This window comes from Diadema antillarum, unplaced genomic scaffold, assembly GCF_040938485.1.
Source record: "Diadema antillarum isolate AM-2024a unplaced genomic scaffold, OU_Dant_1.0 seq00001933_RagTag, whole genome shotgun sequence".
In the NCBI taxonomy this organism is placed as follows: Eukaryota; Metazoa; Echinodermata; class Echinoidea; order Diadematoida; family Diadematidae; genus Diadema; species Diadema antillarum.
In genome coordinates this window covers 158062-184010 of record NW_027272595.1, presented here as the reverse complement: position 1 = coordinate 184010, position 25949 = coordinate 158062, and the positions used below count along the sequence as shown (strand labels likewise).

The 25949-nt window shown below is 38.3% G+C and overlaps 1 protein-coding gene across 1 annotated transcript in view; it reads left to right on the top strand.

The window, feature by feature from the left end:
• Nucleotides 1–4175: 4175 nt before the first annotated feature.
• LOC139713254 (DNA repair protein RAD51 homolog 2-like) overlaps nucleotides 4176–25949 on the top strand; it is a 165970-nt gene continuing 144196 nt past the window's right edge. The window contains exons 1-6 of the mRNA XM_071624999.1: nucleotides 4176–4268; nucleotides 5685–5798; nucleotides 6562–6675; nucleotides 7461–7597; nucleotides 12895–13014; nucleotides 15094–15277. Of these exons, the coding sequence (XP_071481100.1) occupies nucleotides 4185–4268; nucleotides 5685–5798; nucleotides 6562–6675; nucleotides 7461–7597; nucleotides 12895–13014; nucleotides 15094–15277 (753 nt within the window). The 5' untranslated portion in view covers nucleotides 4176–4184. The remainder of the gene's footprint in view (nucleotides 4269–5684; nucleotides 5799–6561; nucleotides 6676–7460; nucleotides 7598–12894; nucleotides 13015–15093; nucleotides 15278–25949) is intronic.

Below are 25949 nucleotides of genomic sequence, written 5' to 3'. Positions count from 1 at the left end.
TCTGAGAATTGTCCAATTGAAGTGCAAATTAACCTAGCTATAGTCAGTTCATCTCACCTGATGTCGTTTCAGTATTTACTATTCAGAAGTACTGTATACGCCGAATATTTCGCGAGGTTTTTATTTTCGTGAATTTCGCGAGTCGGGTCCTATTCGTGAAATTAAAGGCATGCAAAAATATTGACTCTGATCAAGCTATGAATGTGACGTACGCGTATACATTTCACCATTCGGTACAGGACTCCATGATCGCGAATTTAAGCACTCGCAAAATCGTCGGGAAGTTCCAGTTTGCAAAAATTCATACTCGCTAAATATATGGCGTAACCAATAACAAGTGAAAAGAGACTGATTGTGTACTGTATATGGTAAGTTGTACCTATTGTGGTGCATACTGCCAAATATTCTGGACCATTGCATTTCATTATTTGATTTTTTTGAATTTTTTTTTTTGTCTACCACCTGTACCTGTTATGTTTGGAAAGGAAATAATATGTCCCCTTGTCTTGCCTGGAGCAAATAAAAATTAACATGCAAAACAAGTCTTCTAGCTTGCTTACCTGTGGCTTTGTTAATTTTCATTCACAAAAGGTTTGAATGATTTGCTGTGAGTTGAGTTGAGAATAAAAATGAGCATTTATCTTTGATTCCAGTTTGATTTTGTCATTAGATATGTAGAGCACCACCTTTATGGCATGTAGATATTATTTGAAGTTTCTAAGGCAGTCATATTTTTCATCTGCTTTAATACCTAAACTGAAATAAACAAGAATGGTGGAGATTTCACTGAAATTGTGTCTGAAACAGGAAAGTTAGGAAATAATAAAAGTTGCACAATTTGTGCTAGATCAGGGTCTCACAATTCTCCCATTTGCTTAAGAGTAAATTTTCAAATTGATGAGAAAATTTTCAAATTGATGAAGTTTGAAGATTGAATCTTCATGAAATTTCTGTCTTTGTTATGACTCAGAAGGGAAAAAAATTCTTTTTACAGGGAATTTTTGCATTTCAATAATTGAGCAATGACAATTTTGTTTTTGTTTGTTTGTTTGTTTGTTTTAGGGGTGGGGAGGGGGTGGGGGAGTGAACCCTGTTGAATCTACCTGCATCAGGAAGGTTGGGTTGTGAAACCCTTGAGGTTAATATTCTTCATGCTCTAAAGGATATGTTTGTTTAGGGGGAACATTACTTGTTTGACAGGTGACTCATGAGCCCTTCCTAGCAGAGTTGTTTTGTGACACAGAATAGAAGAAAATAGCAAGTTATCATTTTTAAGGTCTTCTTATACATGGCCACATGTTACTAGATAGATTAACAAAAGACATGGCAAGAAAATATGCAGGTTATGGTCCGTCGTGGGGAAGGTGCTGTTACATGATCGGATTGATGGATGTCATTGACAAAATCTTAGTTTGGAAGGTTTATTGTGAGTACCGGTATAGAAGAAAAACAATTTATGACACATGATCAAATATTCATTTGGTCAAATATGTGATGATCAGGGTATCATTATTATATCAATACAAGTCAAAATGATTGCATTGCATATCATTAGTTCTTTTAAAGCAGGAAACAAAAAAAGAAAAGAAAAAAAAAGAAAAGCGAAACAACAATGACTGGATAACAGAGGAACAGCGCCCTCATCGACGAAAATCAATACATGGATAGTGCACGCACGAATTCAATTCACTCCTGCTCCTCCATGCAAGATCAAGATAGAGACAGTTTTTATCCAATATTGTTATTCGTCGAAAAGTCCGTATAAACACTCTCGGCGAGCCTGCAAAATGCAGGAACATTCTGTAAGCATACTTGGCTTGTGGAGTTGACTGTATAAGCGGCTGACAGTGAAGCGATATACTTTTAGAATAACCACTTCAAAACTGAAACTACGACGTACTCTTGCAGACGACAGAGCTGTAGCCCCATCACAGACCTGTGGAGCGATTCATCGGGGTCGCAGCGGGCGAGCGATCGTTGAGCGACCGTTCTTTGACCGCTGCAGCTCCGGACATCGCGACAACTCAAGGGTGACCATGATTCAATTAATCTTCGTTTGTAAATGATACTAGAAGTAGCGTGATACGAATGCGAATAAAAGGGAGTCTCAAAGGATAACTAGGGCAGCCGATTACGATTAGTATGAAATTAACTAGACAGAAAGATCCGTCTGTCCGGAGGACTCTTTTATATTTTGCCATTAACGCTGTCCTCTGGATCCGTGAAGCCAGACGCAGTCTCCGCGGAACATTCCCCGACGGACAGATACAGACCGATCTTTCGGTCAAGAAATTAACAGGCTGGAGTGTGGTATGGTAGTGGGCAAAACCGTCTGAAATGTAACAAGCTACTAGGATCGCAGTCGTCTGACCTGTGTTGGTCGACTATCGGGTCAGTGTCGGACATGTCATGCGTGATCCTCAATTGGACGATCTTGCCACATCGGATCACGCCGGACATGTCTGACACTGACCTGATAGTTGACCAACACTTAAGTCGGAGTTGGACTCTTCAGACTGCAATCCAATACACTTTGCTTGATGGCCAGAAGCAAAAAATTTTGCTTCCTACGAGTGACCGATAAAAAAAAATCACTGTGGAATGGGGGTATTGCCCAACATGTACAGGAGCGTTCGACCCTGTGTCTGTGACCAAGAAGGGTTGGAGCATGCCATTTAATGTTAATCAGTGGCGGACCCAGAGGGGGCGCAAGATGCGCACGCCCCCCCCCCCTTTATTTATCGTTAAAAACAAAAGAAATAAAAAGAAAAAAATGAAATGAAACCCGGACCGGGTTTTATTTCATTTTTTTCTTTTTATTTCTTTTGTTGCGGAAGTGGCACCAAAAATAAGAGTTACGCCCCACTTTGCAGAATTCCTGGATCCGCCCCTGTTAATGACGTATGAACATAGCTCAAATTGTAAAGATAGCATGGCAAGATCCAAAGTGAAAATTGCTGAGTTTATGTGCTTTCACATTATGCTGTCATATGGAAGGTATCCTAATGATAAATTGGATATTTTACTAGGTTTTGCCAATTTGATATACCTCCATTGATAGGGGCATGTGTTTTCAATAGCTTGATGACCAAGCACTTCTGCGATGTTTCAGTAGTGCTTGAACAAGTAATTGAAAGGGTTCTTTTGTTACCCTCTTCCAAGATTGAAAAAAAAAAAGATATTGGCCTAGTACTAGGTAAATTACTACATTTTATATTGCTTTTCAGATATTTATGTAGCCTCACAACTCTGTTTCTGTGGGTGAAATCACATATCATAACATTACACACATGATTCCGTGCAGTGTAGGGTATTCATTTTTGGGCTTATTGATTGTGGTGTGGTAGTACCTTGTTAGTCCCACTTGTAGCAGTCTGAGAAATAAACCCAAAACAAACAAAGCAAAACCAAAAAGAAGAAGAAGAAGAAGAAGGAGGAGGAGGAGGAGGAGGAGAAGAAGAAGATGATGATACAGGATACAGCAACATAGTAAACTGTACAAATGGCAAATTAATTGATTACTGTAAAACGGCGAATGTTCGCATGCATTTTAAATTTCGTTAATTTTGCGAGCGCCAAGATTCGCGAAATCAAAATGCACGCGAAAGTTCTTGTCTACACTATATGCATTTAATGCCAGTGGCAGTTCGCGAAAATTTGATGCTGCAAAAAAGGCCGTCGGCTCCAATTCGCGAAAAATTCATGCCATGAATATATCATGTTTACAGTACGGTACTCATGATCATTCTGCCAAGCAGGAATCTGAACAATGTAATCATTGATGTCCACAGTACAATCTGCCTACTGTCAAATACAGTTGTACATGTAAGCATACTGCTGGTAGACAAAAATTGTATGGTAATATACATACTGCAGGTAGACAAAAATTGTATGGTAGTACATGTATATGTCAGTCATGAAAGTGGCACTCAGCAAAGGTGAATGAACATGAACTTCCCATCTAAAGGTCACTGCACATGCTGTTACTTCTAGTATTTCATTCTGGGCAACATGAATGTTGCCCAGAATATTATATCATATGTACCATTATGAATTGTCTTGATTCTGCAGAATTGAAAACATGCAGAATTTATCTTACTTGACAGAGTGCAAAAAATTACTCGTGCAGAAATATCCACTTTAAAGCATGTGACTTTCATATTATTTCAGACAGGTCTGTCATCATGGCAGCCAGAAAAGTTCAGCGTCTTGGGCTTGAAGATGACATTGTGTCAAGACTAATCCGACACAAGGTTTTTACTTGCCAGGTGAGTTCTTTGGATACTTAAAGTGATTTCATACATGTGTGTGTATACATATATATATATATAAATGTATATATATATATATATATATATATATATATATATATATATATAATAGAAATAGCGCGTGTCATGGAGTGCGATAGTGTAAGTGCAGTGAACGTGAGGTTTCTTTAGATAGGTGCCACCTCTGCATAGGAGCCGCGAGGCGAGTACGCAGTGCGCACCATCTAAAGATACCGAGCGTCCACTGCACTTATACATTGTCGCACAACGGACAAATGCGCTATTTCTTTTACAAGATAGCGACTTTTGATCAATAAACCCCCCAATAGAAACGGCATTATACACGATGAATGATACACAAATTTCAACGCGATAACGCCAGGTAATGGCAGTCAAAGGCCGCCTCACACTGCGATTCTTGCGATACGATGGGATGTAGCATCGCAAGCGTTGCGTGCCGGTTACGTTAGATCAAATATACGATGAATGATACACAAAACCAAAGACCTATCTTTGCACAAAACTCAACTCAATATCACGAGCGTGGTATATCACCTTTTTTTGTGCGACATCTGCACTCCCGTGCAGTGCGCGAAAAAAGTTGAATGCCACATGACCAATTACCATGCTTGAAATCCGCTAGCTATTTTATAAATATACATATATATATATATATATATATACATATATATATATATATATATGGGGTGCGCCTAACAAATTTTCAGCATCTGTCATTTGGTAATGAGATATTTCAGTTTAATGTTAATTGTTAGTTGAAAGAGACTCGATAAAAGTACCGGTGTGTCCCTTTCAAGAATCAGATATACATAGTCTTTTGTCAAGGCAAGGGACAAGATTTCTGAAATAGTCAATGCTCAGTTATGGATATTGATGGAATTAAGTGCTTTCTCTGTAAAAGATGAGACCATGATATAATCATTATTTGCAATGAAAATGCAATAAATTATCTTGTCATATGATATGTCATAAAGTATGTCATGAGCATTGAAATTGCGTTTTGTACATATACTGTAAAACGAGGAATTTTCGCGTGCATTTTAATTTCGCAAATTTCGCGAGCGCCAAAATTCTCGAAATTAAAATGCACGCAAAAGCTTTTGTCTACACTACATGCATTGAATGCCAGTAGCAATTCGCGAAAATTTCATGCCACGAAAAAGGCTGTCGGCTCCAATTCGCGAAAATTTCATGCCGCGAATATATCATGTTTTACAGTATTATGTAGCAGTCTGAAGATGATTAAAGCACACTACACAGTGTGTGTGCAATGCTTCTAGATGGAAGTTATGTGTGTTTGTTGTTTGTTTTCATCAGTGAAACTGTATTTTGAACCCAAGTGGTAATGAGGTGTACAGTGTAAAATTATCTCGTGCATAATATACCCTACAGGACTTACTGTGCAAAAACCGACTAGAACTGTTGAGGATATTCAACACTTGTGAGCCAAGAATACAGGAAGCAGTTGTCAAAGCCAGCAAAGCATGTGCTCCCACAAGCACAACGGTTAGTATGAAAATATTTTAGAAAAGAGTTCGCTTGAAGGCTAAAGGGCACCCTATCTGGGATTTCTGGGGTTTTTTAAATCTTTTTTTATTCGTAATGGCATAGGGACATGTTTTAGCTTTGCACTGCACAGAATCAAAGGGTGTGGTCTCCTGCTTAAAAGGTTACCTCAAAATCCTGTGTACTCTGATAGTTTGAGAGGAACAACCTGCTTCTACCAAAGTGAGATGTCATTTGCAAAATTCTAAACCTTTCTAGCTCACTCATAACTCTCCACCTACATTGTACCAATGACTGCTGACAAATTGAGGACATATTTACTTGCTTCCATTGGGATGGATGAGTGACGTACACCACTTGCTGAAAATTCTTAATACATTGTTGATGAATCCTGTTAGTCTCCATTTTCTTGAAGTCTACCTGTTCTTATTTCACAACTTAGCATGCTGTGTCAGAGACATTGTGTTTCTATGTGTCTTCAATTATATTCTTTTCACAAATAAATTTTTGTGATAATGGCATTCCTGTGTGCAAAATATATGAGGGATATGATGCAAGTACTATAATCTTTTACTCCTCACTACTTGAATGGGTACTTTGAATTGCACATATGATGCCTTGAACATTGTCATGAATTTAGTATTGTCAGAGTTCACATTGTCATAGATGCATGGACATCATCCAGCTTTTGTCACATTCTCTTTAAATGACAAGCCCAACCTACTGTATTGATTTTTTATGTTGTGATATATTTCCCATCCAGGCACTGTCTATGTATCAACGTGGCACCAGCTCCACGCCAGCATTCTTCCCCACTTCTCTCAAAATCCTGGACCGACTCTTACAAGGCGGTCTGATTTCAGGAACCATCACAGAGGTATTAGATGCCTGTGCACCACAGGGCTCTCAAGAGATAATATACTCTCGAGAGTAATATAAGAAACATAATATATAGAAACATTGGGCTGCCTCCAGCCACAAATAATGTATTCCCAACCCAGCTGTTTTGCATGTGACATTCAACTACAGAAAAGTAGGAACAAATGACAAATTCGAATGGATTGTGCAATGCACATCTCTTGTCATACTACCAATGCCAAAGGTTCTCTCGTCCAGTGCTATAACTTTTATTTCGCACAGCTATTTTTACATTGTCTGTCTGTCTGTCTGTCTGTGTAGGCCTACCCTGAATCTTGTCACAATGACAGAATGATGATGAGTTTTCTTGATTCCTGGCCCAGCAATGGTACATGAGTGTAACTATATGTGCTGATAAGATTTTGAGCAAAAGGTCAAAGCCCACTGATCTTTGGGAAAAACTGATTTTTTTAATAAAAAAGTTTAGCTAAGACTGTGGAATGGTAATATACCAATCCTGCATTCACATTCACATTTGTAAAATGATAAAGGTCAAAGGGCAAGGTTGGAGATCACTGTGCTGTAGCGTGAAATATCAAATTCCTTGTTTTAAGCTTTGATAGCAATGTTTGATTATGATTTAATTGCTTTGGGCAAAATTTAGACAATGATGATTTGTATGAGATGATTGGGATAAAAGGTCAAAGGAACTGTTCAGTTATCGCTGTAATTTGCTCATTAACATTACTGTTTGTCCAGCACTTGAAACTCAAAAAGTCAAAACCCTTTGATCCTCTGCTCTAGATTGCTGGTCCACCAGGCTGTGGTAAGACCCAGTTCTGTCTGATGCTGAGCGTCCTTGCCACTCTGCCTCAAACTCTTGGAGGGCTCAATGGTGCTGTCATGTACATAGACACAGAGTCGGCATTCAGCGCAGAAAGGTGGGTGCTTTATTGAGTAGGTAGCTGCTTAACCCATAGAGGACGAGTCCCGATCGAGTATACTTGGGCAGGTGTCTATGGGAAATGCGCGTTGTAGCAAACACAGTCAGTCCTCAATGGGTTCAGGTATGATAGAGGCCAAGATACGTTTGTTTCAACCATTGTTTTGGCAATGAAAGGGGAGAGTTTCACATTGTCATTATGAAATGACTTTGAGTGGATTAAGTGCTCTCATTTAAAGATATGTAGATGTCTGATGTCACTAGCATCACATTTAAATAGAGCAATCCCTATGAGTTTCCCCCTCCTTCCCTTGCTGACACCATTCCTCCCCTCTGTTTTAGGCATCAGGTTGACTCCCCTCCCTTATGTCCAACCCCCCCCCCCCTCCCCACCTACATAGACATCATTCTTCACCTGTTCTGCTTTGTGGCACCCTGCTTGTTACACCCCTCTTCCCTCTTCCCATCCCTCCCCTCCCCTCCCGTCCCTTCCCCTCCTCCTCCCTCTGCCTCAATTGCTTGCCTGGAATAACAGAGGCAGTGAGAGAAAGGCGGGGGAATCTTGACATTCCAAGACATCTGCCTTCCAGCCGTGAGGCTGTGCCTCTGAGATGTAAGGATGCATTACCAACAACCCAGGGGGGATGATCAAGGTAGTCCCATCATTATACTGCAAAATATACTGTCAGTGGAGATGCAGATGGGCATTAATGCTGTTGACTGCACACAAAGTTAAAGTCCTTCTGCTTTATATGAAATGACTATATTTGTTTTCTGTTGCCAAACCTGCCATACCATTCATCCTGTGTTTAGTTAAAAAGAAAGGAGAAAAAAGAGAGAAAAAAGGCAAAACCCCTCACAGTAAACAGCAATTTGATAGAATTATAGAATATTCTTTTACTCTCTTGATTCATAACACTTAAGCTCTTGATTCTGTTACAAGACAGAAAAGGTCACATGGCATGGCCACAGGTCAGCCTCAAATGTCTACCGTGACTGGAATCAATACAAAAGAACATGTGAGCCATCAGCCAACCCATAGGCAGCATTCATATGTGAAGCATATATTTAATCCAGGTGGTATAAAAGTGCGGCATAAACCACAATGTGTTTTTGTTGTTGTTTTGTTCTTTTACTTTGAATAATATAATATACTGACATAGGTCTGTGTGCTGATTCCCATCACTGTGTTCATTGCTCTCTAGGGCCCCAAGACAGCTGTGTTCCATAAAAACTTTGCCATAGCTTCCATCATCCGTGTTGTGTCTAAAGAGATGTACTCCCTGCACAGTTGCAATATGACATCAGTGCATTTTCATTGGCAGCTGGCTTAATTTGTCGCAAGGACGTGATAGTGTCTCACTTTGCTGGAGAAGAGGCAACTGTATGTATGCACACTCATGTTTACAATGACCTTATTACCCAACAGTGATGCTGTGCAGGAACGCTCCAATGTAGCCAATATGTCAAAACATGCAGGGAGACAGGGAGATAGAAATATATACAGATAGATAGATGAATTGATATAAATATGTATATATATATATATGTACACACATATATATATATATATATATATATATATATATATATATATATATATATATATATATGTGTGTGTGTGTGTGTGTGTGTGTGTGTGTATGCATGCAGAGAGATAGAGAGATGGAAAGGTAGAAAGGGAGAGCATTTAGGGCAAGGATAATTGTCGAGGTCTACACGTGTACATGTGTATGTTTATGTGTGTTGGTGTGTGTGTGTGTGTAGGTGTAGTTGCGATCATTTTAGATTTGTCCTTTTTGTTACACTGGTGGGAAAAAGCAACAAGATGATTAAAGCCACTTCTGTTTGCATTTGAAGTAGATGGAAAATGTATTCATGCTTTAGATGAAATATTTCCAATATGAGGAACTTTTTATCATTTAATGGGATATAGAAGTTTGATTTTCTAATGTAGTTCACTAATACGTAATTGTCTTAGTTTAGACATGAAAATATTTGCAGTTAAGTTTTTGTAATTTTTTTGTAGTTTTTGTAATACGAACTTTGTATTTCTGAATACAAAACATGTGTGATTGCAACATTTTTTTTTGTAATTACTCAAAATGCTTTTGATATACAATGATTGTGTACTAATTTTAGAAAGAATTATGTAAACTAAACTGAACAGGAGTCATGAATTCATACACATATTTTGATGGTGCATCAGTTGAAACACATTTTGCAGAGGTTTTTTAGTTAAAATTAAAAGATGTGTTGTTTATTTCTCAATAATTGTCTTGTAATGATCAGACCATTGCTACCAACATTTTCCATATGATTTATATTGTACATTAAAACAAACCAACAAAGCACCCCCCCACACACACAGACACAGACAAACAGACAGACAGACACACGCACACACAAAGAATTCGCAAAGTAGAATAGCATGATTTGCAGTGCAAATTTGTGGCATATGAGATGCTATTTTTACCTTCATCTCACTCTCATATCCAAGGCAAAAGAAAAAAAAAAATTAACACTAGAGAGAGAAAGAGATGTCATGAATATGACGAGATATATGGACCACCCAAGTAACTGATGTCTTGGAGTAGACTAGTCATGTAACACAACTCTTCTTGTGCAGCGGGGATGTCTGATAGTGTTTTCAGGGGGATGTGGCTGTGTGACTTCGGCCATGTGATAATGTCACTCCGGGCAATATTTCATGATCTGAATGTCTTGTGAAAGCCTTGAACATTCTATCAGGAGCACAGCCCAGCTTGAAGTCTGTGAAAATATGTTTGAAAGTAGGACAAACTAGTAAAAAACAAAGAGTTGATTGCCCTGTCAAGCTGAGTGGAATGCTTATTAGAAGACGTCCATTCATTTAGTCACTGCCGACGTGCACCAGCATGGCACTTTAGTAGCTGTAAACTTACAGAATTGTAGTCACCAAGATAGATTCCATATGAAAATGAGTACAAAAACCAGTAGAAGTTCACTGCGAAGGGTAATCAAGGGGAAAAGGTGAGGTACCGGGTAGATGGGTGGAGTGTGAACTTCCCCCAATATTTTTGATTGTGTAAACATGTTCAGTGAAAAAGCAGTCTTTTTTATTATTATTATTTTTTTTTGGGGGGGGGGATTGTGATAATCTATCTATGTGTTGTGTATGTGTGTGTGTGTGTGTGTGCATGCACGCGCATGTCTGTATCTGCTTAAAGTGTAATAGATGTCCATATTGAATTCTCTTCTATCTTTCTTCTTTTCTTTGGAGGGACCTCTTATGCTTTGTGATCATACATTATGAGTAAACTTCTCACTGTCAAAATCGTTGTATTCAGAGGTTTATTTTGACAATATGTTTCAGATCTTTTTCATTTTCCATGTAATGTTCTCACTCTGACAATCTGCTTTAGTTCATGTACAGAGTTTACCAAAAGTTTGATTTTGGTTTGTTGTAAAGTGGTGTTGAGCAAGCCTCACCAGACTTTGTTTTTAGTGTATGTTTGTGTGTATGTTTGTGTATTTCAATTTTATATTAGCATTGTAATTGTAACCTTTTCTTTCCATACTTTTGTGTATGTATGTATGTATGTATGTATGTATGTATGTATGTATGTATGTATTAAAATGTTTATGATATTATGTATTAGTATGTATTAAAAATGTTTTCCATTTTCTTTTTCATACTTTTGTAAGTAAGTAATGTTAAATAAAGAAAAGAAATGCAACTGTTAAAAAAATACACCATTCATTAGGCTAGTTTTCAGGCTGGATTCAGATCTCATATCCTGGGAAAGATGGAATTTTTAGACATGTTCAGGTTCTTGCCCAGCTCTGACTGCTATTCATATGTGTCGTGTTACTGTAATGTCATCTTGGAACGAAACAGAAAAAAGAAAAAGAAAAAACTTGTTATTCAAGAATTAAAAGTGTGCCAACAGCACACCTTTCATGGAGGTCAAGGAAGCAGTCCTTGTTTTCAAGACATTGAGAAGGTTTTAGAATGAAACTGAGCTTTGTGTGACAGATATACCTGGTACATGTATTACAAATACAGGATGTATCTGATTCACAGTGCCCATGTACCGCGCACCTGATAATGTTAACTGTTATGTAAGAAAGGAGTGTAAATAAATGCAAAGAAAAATAACAGGAAATGATGAAGGGTTAGGCATCATTAGCTGAAAGTGTGAATAATTAAAAGTAAAACTAGATGCACAAGTGTTTTCATAGCAAATGCCATTTTCAGACAAAGTTTGGTAGAAACAGGGAGAGCTTGCAAAACAGGGTTTTTACTCCTTATGAAAGGAGAAGGTTACTTTGTATAAATGTAACTGTTGAGCCAGATTGATTATTGTCAAAGTAATTGCGGATATGTTCCTCCTCGAATTTACTCAATGCTTGTTCCCCTTCCCCACACTTTGAATTTCATTTTGTGTGTGTGCGTGTGTGTGTGTGTGTGTGTGTGTGTTTTTGTTAACTGAGGTGGATGTGAAGTTTAACATCTCCCATGAACTCGATTCTTTTAACCCATTGAGGATGGGCTGATTTTGCTACAACATGCATTTCCCATAGACATTTGCCCAAGTATACTTGGGACTCGTCCTCAACGGGTTACTAGTAATACCCCTTCCATACATGAAGGCTGTATTGATGAGTTAATCAATGTATTGTACACAGAGGGGAGGTAGTCATGAGAGCACATTCCATCTGAAGGGAAAACTTTCCAGAGCCTGTGATGCTTGTCATCATGATGAAACACAAACCACAATACTATTGGCTCTGTCATATTTGGCTCGCTGTATGTCCTTGTTGAGCTTCTGGCAGCTTCTTCAGTCAGATTAACCCGTTGAGGACGAGTCCTGAGTATACTCGCACAAGCGTCTATGGGAAATTTGTGTTGCACCAATTTCAAACCGTCCTCAACTGATTAAAATGTGACACATAAGCTGACGCAGCTTTACATTTAGAGCATTTGTTGAACATTCAATTGTATACATCTACTCCTGAGACAAAAGAATATGGCTCACAGTTTACTCCATTAGATGTGAATATACTGCAACAAAAATAAGACAATTGTTATCATCTTTTCGTCTACACTGTAAACCACTGGACTTTTCCCCAATGGGTAAATAAGGCTTAAAGGCATTATTACGTGATTCAAATATTGAAGATACTGTAGCAAAATATCATTTAAGATATTTGCTTATGATTCGTTTTCCTATCATTTATGTGCAGTTGTGTATAAGCCAGATGAGTCATATCATCAATTTTCTCAGTTTTTCTCTGTTTCACTTTTCATAGATTGGTAGAGATTGCGCAGTGTCGATTTCCTGATCAATTTTGTTCTGATGATCGCCTTATGGACCTAATTAACAGAGTGCATGTATCATTGGAGTCAACTTGCTCAGATTTGTTGAACAGGTAAGAAGGAAGTTATTCACAAACAGCAAATTGATAGTGAGTCACTTCAAAAAACACACACAAATGATTGACAAATGCAGAACAAATGATATTTTTCACCAATATTTGTAAGAACTTGTTGCAACTGTGTGTTACCAAGTGCATGCAGAAAAGACCCTGATGATAGGCGAATATTTGGATTGCAGCCAGATGCCCTTGGGATGCAGACAGAATGCATAATCTTCCATTTAGTGTTTGCAAGGCAAGGCACGGTCTCGAGTATATTTACACCTTGCACTCAACCTCTGAAGGTTAAAATTTCACCTTTTCGCAATGAAGCTCAGGATATTCTAGGATACTTGTTGCCTACTCGGGCACTGTGCTAGTGCGACGTTCCTCTGCCTTGCATTTTGAAGCCAGAACATGTTCTTAAGTCCTTAACCCATAATTTTACCCCTTTCTTGCTCACCTGAGCCAAAGGCTCAATGAGCTACTGTAAAAGTGGATATTTTCGCGCGACTAATTTTTCACGCTTGGCCGGGTAAGAAGAGTTTTGTGTGTTTTTAAATCCAAGGAATCAAGGCATCAAGCACAGGAACATATGGCAAGCAAAAATATATTCGCGTGCTTTTATTTTCGCGCTAGTTTCTGGTTGTGCGATATGCGCGAAAATTTCAACACTGCGAAAATTTCAACACAAAATTTCCACTTTTACAGTATTGCGATCATTCATCGCGTGTTGTGCGTCATGCATCATACATAAATTGTTACATTTTCAGCTTCTTCTTACAAACCCTTGACAGATTTTCACCAAACTGGGCAGGTAGCATCCCCAGGGTGATAGGATCACAATGCCCCAGGGAAGGGGGAGGGGGAGGAGAGCACAAAGTTCCCATATCAAGGGATTTAAAAAAAAAAATCTTCTTCTCTAGAACCAGAAGTGGTAGAGCTAAGTTAATGTCATGAGTAAGGAGATTTGGTTACTGTAGTTTCAAGTTTGTTCTTGGCAGATCTTTTGATGCCCCCCCCCCCTTCCCGCTGTGGCCCAATTTTCTCATGTTCATCTTCTTGAAAACATATGGTCAAATTATTAACAATCATGGTAGGTAGCTTCCCTGGGGTGGTAGGATTTTCAATTTTTTCAGATATGTGCACCATGCCCTCCTTTGGCAGATTAGGGCCCAATTTTCATATTTTCATCTTCTTAAAAACACTTCAAATTTTTCACAAAACTTGTTAGGCAGTAGAGCTAGGTGATATATATACTTGTACAAATGGACACCATGATTCCCCCCCCCCCTCAAATTTGATATGTTTTATTTTAATAGGTAATAGTTGTTAATAGTCTGCAAGAATGCAGAAAAGGTGAAATTTGCAATTCTCGGGTGATTGCGAGTCCCCCAGTTCTTTTGTTTTAAATGTATAGTTGTGTGTATATCTCTGGTACTGATACCTGAATTCAAAATCACAACATGAAAGTTGATATCTGTCAAGCATTTAATCCATTTTTTCAATTTGTAACATTATATTGCTCATGTAGTTTATTTCAAGTAAAGTAATCATTTTACAGTTTTCCTCATTCTTTGCTCATACTATGATATAACTGAAAGCTGTAAACATTGGTTTGTCATTTATTTCTATCATATTGTCTTTTTAAAAAAACCAATGAAGGACTGTGCATCCACAACATTGACAAAAATATGTCACATTCATATCTGATATAAACCTAATACACTGACTATTTGTGTATTCATCCTGATACTGTAGAGTATGACCCATTCTTTCCCTATCTTCCATTTACAATTTCTGATTAACATTTTCTTGTCAACATACTTTCTTTGCGATATGATGTTTAGTGAAAATCATTATGTTGGAAATTAGAATGTCTTCCTTTGGGGTATTGCACATTTTTTTTTTCTCACCAGGCATTCAATTGCTAACTCTCTTGGAGGAGTCTGTGCCTTTGAATGTTTCTATGACACGTTTATGACACTATACAAATGCTGTGAATAATTATCATCATCATCATATTTGTTTTATCAGAATGAATGATAACAGTGAGATAAAGTAATATGAATCCCACCCTGTTTAAACCTTCAGACTTGAAGACTTAGAAGAGGATCTGATAGACAAAGGCATTTGCCTCATCATCCTGGACTCTGTTGCATCCCTAGTCCGTAAAGAATTTGATGGTAGAGTTGGTGGAAATCTTGTGGAGAGAACGAATGTTCTTGCCAAGCAGGCAGCCATTTTGAAGTACTTGGCGGAAGACTTCTCCATACCTGTAAGTAAAGAAAGTGCTCTTTACATTTCTTTCCGTTGTGTGATGATCTTTCCTGCTTTTAGTTCTAGTTCAAGTTCCTTGCTCTTGAGCTGTCCAAGAAAAATCTTGCTTAATGAGGATGTTTGTTTTCATGAGTATTATTCAGTAGTCTATTTCATAAGAAATGGAAATTGATTGCTAGTATCTGATGATGAAGTGATTGATAGAGCGCCGCTTTGATTTTCATAAGTTCTCACAGTGCTTGGATGTGTGATAGTGGATGGTGTAATTGTATTCTGTTATGTTTGTAAAGTACGATTAGTGATCGCTTTTATTAGCTGTGACATATTTTAGTGTGTCGATGTTACATTGCCTGAAACATCCCTCTGCGGTGAAAGTTGCAAATTTTGTTGCCCGCATGTGGCTTATGTGAGATATTCATGATTTTTTCATTAAGGTTACATATAGAAAGATTATCAGTGATGATAGTCTTTAAATTCCATGACACTTTGTTGATATTTAAGTATATATGTATATATATTATATATATTTGCTGTTTGCTGAGCATGAGGAGTCATCTGGGATGAACTTTGAGTGGTTAGCATCGGACAGATATATCCAGTATATGAGGTCGATAATCACTTTTACGTTGCTCTCTACAAGAACTGAAGTGCAACTGCATGGTTACATTGATACGGGCTCTTGCATGCACAGGGCTGTGGTTGGCTTATCATGTAAGATTATAGAATGGGTAGAGAGAATCCTGCCATCTCATTGGTTGAGAGTCATGTATCAATTCTTACTGGCAGTACACTTGATCACTGGCGATGGATGCAGTAAACATGTTGTTGCACTTACTTGTAACAAAGAGTTTGCGCACTTTGCAAGCATTTGCGCACTTAGCAAGAGATGGCTTACTCTACCCGCGTAGACCGGGTTGGCACACTTCACATGCATTTACCATATCATGCATTATACCCCCATTCCACAGAGATTTTTTCTTATCGGTCACTCATCGGAAGCAAAGTTTATTGCTTCCGGCCACCCATCGAAGTGCATCAGATCGCAGTCCGATGAATCCGACTTGTATTGGTTCACTATCAGGTCAGTGTCAGACATGTCGGATGGTGATCCAATGAGGCAAGATCGTGTGATGAAGATCAAGCGTGACATGTCTGACACTGACCTGATAGTCGACCAACCAAGTCGGATTCATCAGACTACGATCCAATACACTTCGGTGGGTGGCCGGAAGCAACAAACTTTGCTTCTGATGAGTGACCGATGAGAAAAAAATCTCTGTGGACTGGGAATATTAACAAAAATTTTCATGGACCTGTAATTACTGATGCATGGTTTCATCAATGGCAAAGCAAAAAAAAAAAAAAAAAAAAAAAAGGGGGGGGGGTGGGGGACTTGCTAGTTGTCAGAAATACAATAAAACAATGGATTCTATTGTATTACAGAGTCAACTTGTAATATAACTATGCCCATTGAAGTTGATGAAGTCATAGGACTTTGCACTTGGATGTTTGTATTGCTGTAATTCATATGTCTCCGTCATTGTGTGATGCTTGTATGTCCTGTTATCACTTTGAAAGGATTAATACAAAGTAGTACCTGTTAAAGTCGTCACCTAGGTTTTCCAGTAATGCCGGCATGTGTATTGGTAAACAAAGAAACAATTTTCACAATATGTATACACATTAAATTAAATTATGATGTCATTATCTCACAGTTCTCCTTTATATTCCTTTAAATGTTTATTGGATAAAATCAAGCAAAAAAATTGCCAGAATCATAACATATGTATACATGTATGATTACACATACCAGCTACAAAGGTATGTGTAATATAAAGACTGTACCCTAAAATGAAAAGAAGAAGACATACATTTCTGAAGTATCAAAGTCTCCAGTTTTGAAAATGAAGAGCTGGTTTATCATAGATCTTCTATTAACAGACACATATTCTTTTTTTTCTAATTGGTAATGAAATTCTTGCAGGGCAATTTGTCAAGCAGTTGCATGTAATTTTTTTTGTTAAATGAAGTAAAGAAAAGAATGAATTGCGTCCTTTACATCAACTATGAGAAGTTATAATGACCGTAATAGTCGTGACAATGTTAAGGAGGAGCGGGTTACCGTTAATTAAATAATGGACTGAATTATGAAGTTAGAAACATTGAAGCATAGTCAGCCTGCCATACCACAATGGGAGACAAAAGATCAGGAGTGTGTGTGGGTGTTTGTGAAAATAAAATTAATACTGTCACATTTATTTTCAGGGCAAAGACAGCTGCTGATTTGCACTCTGAATTTGAAAATGTCCAAACTGTTAAGAAATGTGGCATTAAATTTAGATAAGATGGTACACCATGAGAATGAGATACTGCCTGTTCTTAGAATGGGGGTTTGCTCCATTCAGCAGTCAGTGCAAGAATGACCTTTTCTCTTCAAATTTCCCTCCAATTTTCCTCTAGGATAGTCATATGACCATTGCCTGCCAATTCCCCTAACTGGCCACTTCCATTCTGTGTGAATAGGGCAGTCCCTCTCCAGAGGGACAAAAACCTTCCAACCACTGACAGACTAAAAAAAACCAAAACAACAACAACAACAACAACAAACAATCCTTAAACAATAGCCATGCCCTAGACTGTAGCCACTTCATTCTATATGCCCTCTAAACTTAATGGGTACCCTCCTTCCTGTGCAAATAATTATGTATTGAGATACATCAACAGGAGACTTATGAGATAAATGTCAATTTCACCTCAAGTACTGTAAAAGTGGACATTTTTCTTGCATTTTGTGTGAGAATAATCTAGCCTGAAAATAAAAGCACACATTTTTTTTTCCTTGTTATATGTACCACTGTTTGATGTATTGATTCCTCTGCATTAAAAACACACAAAGTTCATTTTACCTGGCAAAGCATGACAAATTACTCACGTAAAAATTTCCAATTTTATAGGAATTTGCATTTGTGGTTGCTGTTAACATCACAGTGTCTTGAATGTTTGTGATACTTTAAATTCCATGATCTTTGTTAAAAGTATGGATGTGCTCTTTTCATTCAACAGGGATACACACAATATGCATCAACACACTCTCACAGAGTGTATACATACAGCTTTGTTAAACAGAAGATGACTTGATGGAAATCATTACCCAACTGTGCTTCAAGTTTTCATGTTGTTGATGCAGTGTCAAATTGACAGTCCTTGCATGTATTGAATTGTAACTCTTTACCATACTTTCAGTTCTCTGCATCTCTTGGTACCATATTAATATACAGATGATGCACAGGATAGAGTGCGTTAGTGGAGGCGTATAGTGCACTCGAGGGTATTTACAATTGTGAAACATGCACGAGGCGAAGCCGAGTGCATGTTGCACTACATTGTAAATACCCGAGAGTGAGCTACGCCTCCACTAACGCCACGAAATAATCCTGTGCATCATTTGTTTTATAAAATGGGTTGAAAATTCAAAAACTAACAGTATTTTTCAGCATTTTTCATGTACCTTTGTGGGTCAAGACGTCCGAAGATGTTCGTCCCAAACATTTACGCACGTCGCACTCGGAAATCCCGCACATACAGTATAAGTATGTGCGGGGGTTGGGTTTCCGGACACTTAAGTTCCCGCATGAAAACTTACTTATTTTACATAGAATATGCACCCTTTACCTTAAAGACTTGATATAGACTCCTCAAATAGGCTTACCAGACAACATACTCTGAAAACGGCATGAGAATTAACCTGCTAAATCGTTGGATTTGCCCTTCAAAGTGACTCCATGTACATGTCCCGTCCCACAACGCTTGGTCTACTGTACTGTACAAAGTGTATGTATATAAGAGTATACGTACGCCACACATGTTATGCACAAGGGAAGAAAGGCCGGCCGGCCGGCGGCCCGAACTAGAAGTTGTTTACAGGATTGACAGCGCGTACTGTATGTATGTAGCAATTCAAAGGAGCTGCCGCGCGCACAGACGATCGGCAATAGGATTTAACCACGGTGGCTTGAACACGCAGTGCAATGGGACTAGAATAACCAAAGCACACGTGACTCATTTCAGCGCTTCCTATTGGCTACATTCTTGAACCCATTTTATAATATACAAATAGTGAATGGTCACGAGTACGATGGTACAAGATTTTGCATGACGTGAAAGATAGAGGTGCTCTATTCAACAAGGCGAAGCGGAGTTGAATAGTGCGCCTCATCTTTCACCAAGTGCGAAATCTTGTTCCATTGCATGAGTAAAGACCATACACTATTTGCTAATTGCAACACCTCAGACATCAACAGATGTGGTCCACACTGATTCTTGAATTCAGCGCAGAAATGGCAACCATTTTCCGTGAAAGGCGAATGAGTCAGTGCACAGTCACAGTCAGCTGTTAAAGTGAAAACGTAGTTCTGGTAAGGGTTTGAGAACTCGCCTGGCACCATTTCATATTTGCTTGCATTAGATCGAAAGAGTTTACCAAGAAACTTACCTGACTGACGCGATTTGCCGCGATGATGAGTTGTTTTGGAGGATTTTGAGATCAATAGTGTGGTCGGTATACCGACTTTTATTCCAGAAGGATCCAGACTAACTCGGTCTCAGGGAAAGCTCGGTCCTAGTTCAGACAATTTACACGCAGTTCGTGATCGCCATATTCTACACATAGGCACTTGATAGGCGCAGATTAAGTTTACATGCATGCCAAAGAGGTTCTTTGATACGCGCGTTGTATCAACTTGGCCCATAACTGCGACCAGCCAGAACGCAAAGCACTCCCATAGTACAACACGGTTGACAATACAATCCAGAGGGACAACTCAGCCCTGCCGTCAAAGCGAGGCCGAGTTGTCCCAAGTCCGAGTTAGCCTGACCCGATCAGGTAAGTTCTGAGATTGCGACTCCGGCGAACCTTTTTGGTTAATATTTCATTACCCAGTGAATATCTTGTTATTACAGTGTTATTCCGTACATTTCTTAGGCATACGTGTACATTTGAGAGAGAAATTTGACAATTTTTGCAGGCGTACCAGAACTATGTTTTGGCTGTAACATACGTACGCGAAACTAATCAGTTGAAGTTGTTTACAAAAATGAGTGGCAAAAGCTCGTGCTTGTAAGCATGCTTGTAATTGTTGCGTGTGCATTGCAGATGTTTGTTTATTGTGACATCAGAGCCGTGCAATGGGACAAAAACTTCGAGTCAATTGTGAGTTTAAAGGGACTGTACAGTACTGGTTGAGGTGGGGATTCATGTTTTGAACAATCCTAAGTGAGATAATGAGAAACCTCTTATGAAATGTGAAAGAGAATGTAATTTTAAGAAGGATTCAACGTTTATTTGATGAAAATTGGTTTTCAAATGGCTGAGATACCCAAAAAAGTGATAATAATAAAAGGCGACAGGCCACGCCTTTTATTAGGATCTCTTTGTTTCACCTTGTTTTTGGATATCTCAGCCATGTCAAAACCGATTTTCATTAAATAAACTTTTGATATCCCTTAGAATTGCATGCTCTTTGACATCTCATCGAGTGATTTCTGAATATCTCACAAAACATTAAAAGCTAAATCCTCACCTCGACCAGAACTGTACACACTTTTTAACACGGGAGTCAATTGAAATTGGTGATGTCAGCCATGCGCTATCCATTTTTGCTCAAACAAAATTGCACGGCTGACAGCCACAGTGTGCGATGGTACTTTTAACTGAATGTCATGTGATGGGCAGTCAACCAATCGAATAGCTACATTCTTTTTAGATGTTGTATAAAGCAGCATACTGTCACTTTAATGTCTGAAGTGACACCATGTTTGTGTGTGGGTTGTTCGTGTTTTATCATTTATAAATGTCTCGTCAGAGAAGACAAAAGTGTTCATAGTCATGGTCATGAAACACTTACTGTCACTATCTCCATGTTGCTTCGGTCCTCATTCTCTCCTCAATTATGCGATGCACAAATGCCGGAAGGTGAAGTCCTACTTCCAGGGAGTGGGAGCTTTTCGCAGGGAAAGGTTGGTAGGTGGATATGTGCCAATGCATTTTCCAGCTGCAATGTGCTGTTCTCCTCCCCCCCCCCCCCCCCCCCGACAAATGCTGCTTCACATGCCTGTAGAGGGCAGTATTCATTCCTGACCAGGTAGTTTGTCACGAATGAATCAAATCTTGTATCATGGTGAGTTGATATGTGTGTTTTAAATGTGAATGTGCATGTCTGCATGTGTACTGGTATTTGCATTGATATGCATGTACACTCATTTACCTACATTGCACAGTCTTCACCGTGTGAAACTTCTTTTTTCTAAAGCTTGTCTGTGTGATGATATTGGTTGATTGAATAATTCTAGCACTTTTGTCAGTAGTACTTCTTAATGTCACTATTCAGTAACACAATACCTGTATGTTACGTGCCATGGATGACCATAATGTATGTTTGAGACTTAAAATCGACCAAGGGGAATGAGACTTTTTGAGATCAGTCACCAGAGTATCTGGTGGTTATGGCTTTGTGTCAAGAGTTTTTGAAGAAGTGAAGTCAGCAATGAGCCCCATAACAGTATATTAGAATAATAGTGAAAATCAAGTGGACAATGAATAAGAATAAGAAAATCACAGAACAATTTCCTTTACAAAATTAAGCTGGTAAAGATGCTTTTTTTGTTGTATATCTTTTTAGCCAGAGGGCAGGGACTGGTATCACTTTTTTTTTTCAACTTATAAATGATATATTTGATCAGTTATAAATAGTATGACTGAATCAAGGCCTGATATTAGAAAAAAAGGAGTAAACCAGCACCATCAACTTTTGTTTATTTAGTGTGTAGGGTTAGTTTTGTTACATGTTGCTAGAAAAGGTTTTACCAGTAGTTAGTTTAGTTTTTTTTTAATGTTTTTTTTTAATTAATCTGCTTCTGCTCATCACATATTTTGTGAAATTTAAGAATTATAATCTTTTAGTTGTTTGTAAGTTTAACTTCACAAAGAAAAGAAAGGAAGTCAAAGAGTCACTTCTGTTTGATATCACATCAGTGGGGCAGCTGTATGAAGCTCCCATCTGTCTACTCTTCCAAGAAATAAGCCCTGTATCCAGGATAGAATGTCAATGATTAAAATACATCCTAGATTCTCAGCAGAAAGGTCTGCACATTTCAGATCTTTTTAATGACCTGCATTAATTATTTACTCGTGCTCATCATTCCTTGAGATGTGTGCAGACAAAAAAATGAGATCGCGTAATATAACGCAAGTAGGTGTCAGTCTGAGAGAAATTTTTCAATGATCAAGCAATTTCTGCAGCGCTGTGGAATATTACAACTAAATCATGTCAGTCCTTAGCTGACGGGACACAGAACTGAAAATTAGTGTGCTGTCCTAATTCCTTGTGACTTGAACTTACCAGCATTGAGAAAAGATGTAATTTAGTCATAGTGCACATGTTTGTTGGAGTTTGTTGTAGCCATGGACAGAATACAAAGAACATAGAAGAAGGTAGAGAGGGAACAAAATTGAGGCTGTAAAATGTCTTGCGTTAATCCTTGGCGGTCTGAGAAGCATTTTTAGGGCTCTCTATGTCATTACACATTGATGGGCTAGGGATGGCAGAAGCTTAGTAGTTGGCCTTTGGAGTACGACCGTATGGTGCTCGTGTGTGTATTATTAAATCATATGTGTGTAGGTGTAATTGTATCATTAAATGGTGTCTATCAGTAATATAACCATACCATGTTTATGATCCAGTGTTAAAGCATGATTACCTGTAGGAGGAGACCTTGCAGCCCTTGTGGATCAGCAAACTGTGCGATATTTCTTGTGGACATTCTAGATCACCAACTGACACCCCTGCTCTTCCCCCTCCCCCATGTGGGCCTTCTATTTCTCACCCACTATTATCTACCTGTTCATATAATCATTTGGGCTCGCATGCATTTGCAAAAAAGAAAAAAAAAGAAAAAAAAAAAGCAAATCAGAAAGAGAGAGAACATTAGATAAAGCATTACCAATAATGGGAGAAGAAGAATGTGAACATGTCTCATAAAAGGCAGGGAGAATGTGAGAAATCAAATGAATTCTTGATGAGTGTATACATTTGATACTAGATTGAGATGCATAATCCAGATGTGTATGACTTTATTGCATATATACAACGCTCGTCTCGTCTGTGCCCTTTACTCCTGTCTACCCTCGTGCATGCCACTGTTGCAACTTTATTTTTAGATGTCAGGAATAGGGAAAGGGCTACTTGTTAGTTTCCATCCGCGCTCGGTTGTTGCATCGTAGCGTCTCAGATAAGCGTGTCACATGATGTACTGTGTATGGATTTCAAATGCATTCCTCTGAACAGAATTCTTCATTGACACTAAAATAATATTCTGAATCCCACACCTTCCAAGCTGTCATCAAAAACAGTGCTTCCAGCATTCTTTATAGCATGTATACATTCTTTATTCATTTTGAAAGAGGACCTGCCAGGTTTTATCCATTTTTATGAATATCTTTTGGGCCCATGCTTAATTAGCTGGTATATTGAATGCATTGGCATGACATGATGGAATAATCCCCTCACTACTCGCGGATACTTACTGTGCTAAATTGAGCCTCACTGACCTAGAAGTGAATAGCATGACAATTTGCTTTTGATGTGTCAATGTGGCACTTTAATTTGACAGCCTTTATGAGTACCCTGCAAGTAATAATGTGGCATGATATTGTGGTTACAGTGAATTGATATCTTAATTAGATAAAGCAATAGAGTAAAAAAACAAAACAAAACAAAAAACCCTCATAGAATACATGTGCATCAGTGCAGGCATTGATGTAAGGGGGAAAAAATGAAATCATAAATGATGATCCAATCAACAAAGGATAATAAGTTATAGATAAAAATTAACAAACTGCTGACTAGAATTCAGGAGAACAAAAAAGAACAAAAAAGACCCAAAACTGCCCTTTGAGTTATATCAAACAGCAGAATATTGAACATGGTTTGCTTAAAACTATGCATGAGTATGTGTAAAGGAAATTGTGCATAAAGCAAGGTAGAGATTTGAAAGGCAGATATTAACAAACATACTGATGAACAAAATTTTGTTTGGAGAGTCTCAAATGTGAAGGAGAGAGGGAGATACGAGCAAAAAGACAATGAAAGACATCGAGAGGGAGAGAGATGAAGAAATTCAGTAAACAGGAGACAAGCTGTGATTGTCTATAGAACTTGCAGGCAAGTGAGCCAGGGCGTTTGTGTATGCCTGCTTCATGGGGATGCGCGAGACAGCAGATTGTGAAATTATATCTTAACTTTGACATTTTAGAGAGAAGGGAAGATGGGATATGGGCGAAAGAGTGCTTTCCCAGAAGCGCAATATAGTAAGTGCACATACATTTTGTCTTGCCGGCTTAGATAGGCTTCCATGCAGTCGATTTGGTGTGAGAAAAATGCAGCTGATTTTTACTACATGCTCAGGCATCATGCACAGACAATTGGGCAGAAAAAGTAAAATGGAGGCTGTAATGTGCTGGTTAATGATGTGCTATGCAGTAGCTAGGGAAGGTAAAAGAAGTGGTTTATCTACATTTTCCACTGTCAGCATTCAGCTCACTAGCTGTCTTTGTGAAGGACATGAAATAAATACACCCTATCTGCATATTTACTCTTAACAATCTAATGTTTGCCCTTATACTGTGTTTCACTCTATGTTCAGACGGGCCTCTGTACTCTTCCATATTGTCTAGTGCAGAGGAACGCATGCTTTTGTGTGTAGTCATTTGTGTTCTATAACATATCTCTTATGTTTCTATGATTGTTTTATGGTATCCCTTTTAGTCTGTATGATTTGTTTATTAGATGCTTTCAACATTTTTCCCCAGTCAGCATGAGGTAAAAATGACAATGTTGTGTTGAACCATACTAACATGACTATTGAAATGTGAGACCAGAACAATAATCGTGTAATTTGAAAATCATATTTTTTCTTCTCTTGTCCTGCCTAGACCTCACATCCAGCTGTATCATATGTCTACTTTGATCATTGGATATATATTAAAAAAAAAGGTTTTAAAGCGTTTAATTTTCATAGTGGTTTCGTCAAACTTTAGGTTATTTCTGATAGTGCACCAATTTTCATCAAGACTGTGTCCGTCACATACCGTGAATACAAGGGCTGTTCATTTAACTATTAACCCTGTGAAGTAGTAATACTCTTTACATTGATTTCTATTTGAGACAAGGCAGAAATTTGGACAATCATGCTTGATATTTAACTAAAGCATACCAGGCAGCATTTGTATTACTGGAAACAGTACACATTATATACTAGAATCCCTGGAATCAAGAGATTCAACATTTAGGCAGTTCATCATTTAGATAACCTTACTACATTTGTGTACTTTCAGTACTTGTTAGATATTCTTTGAAGAGTAAGCCACTGTAAAACTGGTTTGCAAGGAGCAAACCACATCCCCACTTGTATCAAATGTTTCTCCCAAATCATTTAACTTTGTTTTAGGAAGTTTGCCCATTACTTCTCACAGAAACCCCTCTCTGACATGTAACTGTTTATTGTAGGAAGTGCTACTTTAACTTGTTTAGGACGAGTCCCGAGCATACTCGGGCAGGTGTCTATGGGAAATGTGTGTTATAGCAAAATCAAACCGTCCTCAAGGAGTTAAGCTC